A 7,525-nucleotide genomic window follows, 5' to 3' on the forward strand; every position below is an offset into this window, starting at 1 on the left:
ACTGTCTCATATTGAGAGGGTTCCAAATTTGCAACTATTTTCCGGCCAATTTTAGGCAAAACAACTTTTCAGATCACGGCGCGGATCAACGGCTCTAGACGGATGCACATGTGCGTGCCCCTGGGATTGCGAGACCGGTAACATATGCAATATATGGAAAAGATATGTACTATTTGACTTTGACCTTTCATACCTGTAAAATAAAGATCCGATTTAATCTGGAATTTTTAGGCCGCCATAAATACTCCCTTCTCTCCGTGCTCATATAATTAGTAACTACTTAATTTGGTATTCACCAGCAAGCAAACAGTCAAGCTTTCGGAAAATCCATCTGATTGATTTAGAAAGAAATTTGTCTAAATCATCTTCTTTCTACTATACACCAGCCCTTCCCACTACCATTTGTACTCCTGATCCACCCCTTTCTCATGGCCCCAAAATAAAATAGGGTAAACAAGGGAAAGAAACGTTGAAAAATGTGATGCTGCGGATGCTATCAGCATACATGTCTCAACCTAATCTGGAGATCTCCCTGATCTCACCTACTCCTCCGCCCAAACTGTATATAAACCCGGCACCCTCCACTTTTCTCCTCAGCTCTACCCCAAGAGCGTTATAACACATCAACCTAAAACCCACACCGTCGAATCGAACACCCAAGAAAAGCCAAAAACAAGTTCGAGATTCTAGTTCGAGTATCTGTCAATGGCGGGTTTGGCCAAGACCGGCATGGAATGGCTCCAAGATCCACTGAGCTGGCTGTTCGTCGCCTCGGTGGTCTTCGTGGTGCTGCAGCGGCGCCGGCGGGGCAAGGCGCCGCCGTTTCCTCCCGGGCCGAATCAGCTGCCGATCGTCGGCAACATGTCGATGATGGACCAGCTGACCCACCGGGGCCTGGCGGCGCTGGCGAAGCAGTACGGCGGCCTTCTCCACCTCCGCCTCGGTAAGCTCCATGCCTTCGCCGTGTCGACGCCGGAGTACGCCCGGGAGGTGCTGCAGGCGCAGGACGGCGCCTTCTCCAACCGGCCGGCGACCATCGCCATCGCCTACCTCACCTACGACCGTGCCGACATGGCGTTCGCGCACTACGGGCCCTTCTGGCGCCAGATGCGCAAGCTGTGCGTGATGAAGCTCTTCAGCCGGCGCCGTCCGGAGACGTGGGTCGCCGTGCGCGACGAATCCGCGGCGCTCGTCCGCGCCGTGGCTCGGCGGAGCGGCGAGTCCGTGAACCTCGGCGAGCTCATATTCAACCTTACCAAGAACGTCATCTTCCGCGCCGCGTTCGGCGCGGGCGCCGCCGCGGACGGCGACGGCGGCAAGCAGGACGAGTTCATCGCCATCCTCCAGGAGTTCTCCAAGCTGTTCGGCGCGTTCAACATCGGCGACTTCTTCCCGTGGCTGAGCTGGGCGGACCCGCAGGGCATCAACGTGCGCCTCCGCGCCGCGCGCGCCGCCCTCGACGAGTTCATCGACAAGATCATCGACGAGCACATGGCGAGGGGTAAGAGCCCGGACGACGTCGACGCGGACATGGTGGACGACATGCTGGCGTTCCTCCCCGAGGCGAAGCCGAAGAAGGCCACCGGCGACGGCGGGGACGAGCTGCAGAGCACGCTCCGCCTCACGCGTGACAACATCAAGGCCATCATCATGGTACGTGAACCGAAGCTTCCGTTTTTACTCCGCTAATCAATTACTAGCGATGCTATTCCGCGCGCGCGCTGGAAAGATCGGTTTCCGACAGGCGCAAATCTTTCCTATTTTGGTTAATTGAGGGGGAAAAGTGCCACGCGCCCGGGCCCCCACCGTTGGAATCAGGGGGGAGAAAAAATTAGGATTGAGCGCTGTAGCGGTCGGTCGCGCAGGAGTAAAACCGACTAGCATATATGCGCACGAAAAACAGATCACCAACGCAATATTTCGCCAGATAATAATAAGCGGACAAAAAAAGGCAAGCGATTTTCTTTAGTACCTGGAAAAATCCAGAGTAGTAATTAAATGGTTTTGCCTTTTCTGCGGGGAAATGGTTTGTTTATCACTACGCGTGGTTGATTAATGCCTGGCGAGTGCAAGTGATATCGGACGAATATTATTACTCCCTCCGTTCACTTTTATAAGTCATTTCAGACAACTTAAATTAGGCTGTTTTGTACATTGTCTGAAATATTTTCAAGGTCTTATAAAAGTGAACAGAGGGAGTAAATAAGATACTCCTACTCCAGTAAGGTACTCCTATACGGCGATCGAGCTGTTTTGGAGATCAGTTTTTATCGTCCAAAAGTACTGCCATGCAAAAATATAAAATAAAATTAATATCATAGCAAAAAAAAAAGATCATGCAGATATCTCGATATATATGGCGATTAATGCACACGTCAATGTCAAACATCCGCTAGTCGCCTATACTGGTACTACCATGTTGGATGAAATTTCATCGAAATTCCAGCAAGTACTACTAATATATTTGTGGCCAGAATTGCTAAATCTCAGTTAATTGAGACTTACCCAAGTTTTAGTCCAAGCTATTTTCGTGTGATCTTACATGGGTATTCGTGCAAAAATTTAATTTTAATTTTTCTTTCTTCTTTTTATATGTTCAATCACTTGAACTTTTTGTTTTTGCTTTCCCACAAAAAAAAAGAACTTCTTTTTTTGCGGGGCTATCACTTGAACTTCTATCATATTTTCTCATAATTTGGCTCGAACTTGGAACTCAGATTCTGGTCATGTTACAGAAACAAAGAACATGACACAAACTAAGTTTTCGTTGGTGTCCAACATGCTCTGGAAATCAAATTCTAGAACCACGAAATTGCTCCCTTGAGCTTTCGTCCAACATTTTGCACCCTGAGCCGTAGCCGGGCAGACACCTCGCCTCAGAGCAGTAGAGACACGTGACGTGCACATTTTTCCCCCCCTCCGATCCAACCAACGAGGAAGTGGCGCCGTATACACTACGGGCAAGCTGCTTTCACGCATGAACCACCATGACGTAGTATACATACAATAGGGGTACGTTGGACCCTGCTAGTTATGTTTGTCTCCTTACGTACCGGAATGCCAACCCGCCCATCTTTATGACAACCTTACTATGCACCCAAGGCCAGATACCAATGCCAGATCCAGCACCAGAGCTGCCACTATATGTGTGGCCTTGTCGGAGCCCGGGGACCTATTTTGGTTTCATCGCGATCAAATCGGGGGCGCGGGCGGGCACACCTCGCCCATGTTTCATCATCCGGATCACGATCGGTGCCGGTGGATCTACTGTTGAAAGGTAGCGAGGCGCAGAAGCCGCGCCCATGCAGCCATTGCTGCTAGTAGTAATCTGCTGGTACTTTTCACTTCTCACTTGTTCATTCACGCCCACACGCGTCGTGCCCCTACATCATTTTTCAACCTCTACCAAAGAAAAACCAGGCGCTCAGAACCAAATCACGCACGAAAACTTCCAAGATTGGGGGCTCTGCGTCCGGCTTTTCATGGTGCGTCATTTTTTCACCTTATGTCACACGCGGATAAGCTTTGGCCGGCCGGCCGGCCGACTTGGTGTTGTAGTGCGTGTCTCCTTCCCAAGTGAAAAAGGCTCTCAGCCTCTGACCACAACGGCTTCCCTAACCTTTGCACCAGCCACTTCGTTTTCTTTACTTTCACGGTAGGAGTCCTCATGTTTAAGCCTCGGCCCTTCTGCGATTGAGTGCACGCCGAAAAGGAAAAAAGACCGCGACCTCGTAACTTCGGGACCGGCACAGCACTACGCGTGCAAAATTGGACACCTATGCTATTTTGTCCTACTGCTACTGTACGCATGCATGACACCTGTTTGCGATCCCATTTCATGTACTGTATGTGTCGTCTGTACTGTATATACGCATGTATGACACCTGTATGTGATCTCATTTCATAAACTGACCTGTTGACGTGGATGTGTGGCAGGATGTGATGTTTGGCGGGACTGAGACGGTGGCCTCGGCGATCGAGTGGGCCATGGCAGAGATGATGCACAGCCCGGACGACCTCCGTCGATTGCAGAAGGAGCTCGCTGACACGGTGGGTTTCGACCGGAATGTGGATGAGTCGGACCTCGACAAGCTCCCCTTCCTCAAGTGCGTCATCAAGGAGACGCTCCGGCTGCACCCGCCCATCCCGCTGCTCCTGCATGAGACCGCCGAGGACTGCGTCGTCGGGGGCTACGCCGTGCCCCGAGCCTCCCGCGTCATGATCAACGTCTTCGCCATCGGCCGCGACGACAAGGCATGGAAGGATCCGGACACGTTCCGGCCGTCCCGGTTCGTGGCGGGGGAAGGGGAGGCTGCCGGGGTCGACTTCAAGGGCGGCTGCTTCGAGTTCCTCCCGTTCGGGTCTGGTCGCCGCTCATGCCCCGGGATGGCGCTCGGCCTGTACGCGCTGGAGCTCGCCGTCGCTCAGCTCGCCCACGGCTTCAGCTGGGCGCTACCTGACGGCATGAAGCCATCGGAGCTTGACATGAGCGACATCTTTGGCCTCACTGCGCCGCGCGCTACAAGGCTCTACGCCGTGCCCACACCCCGGCTCACCTGCCCCTTGGTCGCTGACGTTAATGTCGACGGCAGGCACCAGGCGTGATATCATACGCTTGATTGTGCGATCTATAGTATCTACCAGCTGCACAGGGTGAAGGTGTTTGGTCAGAGGTGGTGGTGGCGCCATTGCAAGAGTTTGGTGGTTTTCTCTTGCATTTTGTTGTTGTTTTTCTTTTCTTTTTTTGTCTTTTGAATTCTGATACTGCAGAACATAATAAGTGGATCTCCATGCTACCTGCGTGCATGCTTAGGTTACCATTAAGCATATGATGGTGTTCTATGGCTAAGAACACAAACTGTATAAAACCGTATTGTTTGAGACTTGTTGGGCCAAGATTCTGTAAATTTTCTTCGTATGACAATTTCTTTTAAGAACGCAAAGATTGGCCTCTTCTTTTTCTTATCTCATAAGCGTGATATGTTTGTTTGATGTGAAAATTTCGCATGGATTCGAACTCCACGCTTCTGCAATTTGCTTGGGTACTTCAAAGCCCGTCCGTCACCATTTTACAGCGCACTTTCTTGGATTTTTAGAACAATAATTGTGCATTTGCACAAAAATAATACTTCATTCATCTCTACTGTAAAAAACGTTCTTATATTATGAGACGGAGCGAATATATAATAGTAGCACACAACTACTCAACTATGTTTATCAATGCATATACTTCCATATAGCTAGTTATTCTTTATTAACGCCGAATATATATAGTTGACAGTAATGCAAATAACTAGTGTTATAGTGCAAGGACAAGATTAATTTAATCCTTAATTTAATAGTCGTCCTTCCACAGTTCGTACTGGATGATATTAAGTGTGATAATCTAGGCACTAATGTGGCTTGCGAGTACATGATTTGGTCACCAAACACAACAATATAGTTCGTAAGGAACATCTAGCTATCTGGTTTGTCCGGTAAAACAACCTTTTCCATATTTGTGGGTGAACTGATGGTATACCAACAAATAGTGCAACATTACTTTGGTACTCAAATAAGAAAGTTCAGCTGAACTGGTTAAGAAATGACTGTGTAAGAGCATCTCTAAAAGACCTCGTATAATTCCGACCCGCATAACGCATTTATAGTTCGAGGATGAACTGTTTTGTGGGGCGAAATCGTGCGCTGCAGAATAGACCCCGTATAAGAAATTGCATAATTTGAAAAAAAAATTCACAGGAGAAATTGCAGCCACACTGATCATTCATAGTTTACCACATACTACATGATCATACATACATTCTACTATTACTACTAGAGGGGGGTGGGGATCTGCGGGCTCGAGGCGGCTACCAAAATGGACGGGCTCGCGGCGAGCGAGGCCGAGACAGTGGAGGAGCTCAGTCCTCCTCGTCGGAGCTGACAAGGTCGACGTACTTCTCCCTCTGCTCCTCGTGGATGCGCCGCCACTCGTCGTCCTTGTCCTTCGCGGCGAGGTTGACCGCAACCGCCTGCTTGAAAAGGAGGTCTTCGAGCTCCTCGTCGTGACGGTGGCGCTTCTCATCCTCTCGCAAACTCCGTTCGGCAATGGCGGCCGCGACCGCGTCGACATCGCCGACGAAAGCTTCAGGCCCGACGACGCCTCAGCGCGCGATCTCCTCCGGCTCCTGCTCTACGGCGACAAGCTCGCCCTCCTCCGGCTGCTGCTTGACGGCGATGAGCTCCGCCCACTCCGTCTTCACGGGGAGAAGAGCCGCGCGGGAAGAGGAAGAGCTCGCGGCGGAGGAAGAGCCCGCAGCCGAGGAGTGACGCTGGCGGCTCGAAGGCCTTGGTTGGTCCACTTCTTGCCCGCGCGCTTCCTCGTGCCGTCCGCGCGGACACACCCCTCGCGCTCGGGGTCGCCGCCCCCGCCGGAGCTGCGGCCGGAGCTCCACATACGGCTCCACATGGTGGCTAGAGGCGAAAGTGGGCTCACTGGCGGTGAGAAATGCGAGGGATGGAGTGGGGAATTGCGGCGAAACGCGGCAGCGGGGAGATAGGGTTTCGACTCGTATCTGCCCCGCAAACCCATAGTTATACGGCTTTGCGGGTGAGGTTTGTGAAGGAAATATGCCCTAGAGGCAATAATAAAGTTATTATTTATTTTCTTATTTCATGTTAAATGTTTATTATTCATGCTAGAATTGTATTAATTGGAAACTTAGTACATGTGTGAATACATAGACAAAACAAAGTGTCCCTAGTATGTCTTTACTTGAGTAGAACGTTTATCAAAGATGGTTATGTTTCCTAACCATAGACATGTGTTGTCATTTGATGAATGGGATCACATCATTAGGAGAATGATGTGATGGACAAGACCCATTCGTTAGCTTAGCATTATGATCATTACAGTTTCATTGCTACTGCTTTCTTCATGACTTATACATGTTCCTCAGACTATGAGATTATGCAACTCCCGAATACCGGAGGAACACCTTTTGTGCTATCAAACGTCACAACGTAGGTGATTATAAAGATGATCTACATGTGTCTCCGATGGTGTTTGTTGAGTAGGCATAGATCGAGATTAGGATTTGTCACTCCGTGTATCGGAGAGGTATCTCTGGGTCCTCTCGGTAATGCACATCACTCTAAGCCTTGCAAGTATTGTGACTAATGAGTTAGTTGCGGGATGATGCATTAAGGAATGAGTAAAGAGACTTGCCGGTAACGAGATTGAACTAGGTATGAGGATACCGACGATCGAATCTCGGGCAAGTAACATACCGGTGACAAAGGGAACAACGTATGTTGTTATGCGGTTTGACCGATAAAGATCTTCGTAGAATATGTAGGAACCAATATGAGCATCCAGGTTCCGCTATTGGTTATTGACCGGAGATGAGTCTCGGTCATGTCTACATAGTTCTCGAACCCGTAGGGTCCGCACGCTTAACGTTCTGTGATGATCGGTATTATGAGTTTATGTGTTTTGATGTACCGAAGGTAGTTTGGAGCCCCGAATGTGATCACGGACATGACG

At 49.9% G+C, this 7,525-nt stretch overlaps 1 protein-coding gene across 1 annotated transcript; it reads left to right on the forward strand.

The window, feature by feature from the left end:
• The first annotated feature begins 582 nt into the window (after nucleotides 1–582).
• Nucleotides 583–4,943, forward strand: LOC125509589 (cytochrome P450 84A1-like). The gene is made up of 2 exons (XM_048674589.1): nucleotides 583–1,653; nucleotides 3,937–4,943. The coding sequence occupies exons 1-2, from the start codon at nucleotides 706–708 to the stop codon at nucleotides 4,603–4,605; spliced, it is 1,617 nt and encodes a 538-aa protein (XP_048530546.1). The 5' UTR covers nucleotides 583–705; the 3' UTR covers nucleotides 4,606–4,943.
• Nucleotides 4,944–7,525: the final 2,582 nt, after the last annotated feature.

This window comes from Triticum urartu, chromosome 1, assembly GCF_003073215.2.
Source record: "Triticum urartu cultivar G1812 chromosome 1, Tu2.1, whole genome shotgun sequence".
Classification (NCBI taxonomy): Eukaryota; Viridiplantae; Streptophyta; class Magnoliopsida; order Poales; family Poaceae; genus Triticum; species Triticum urartu.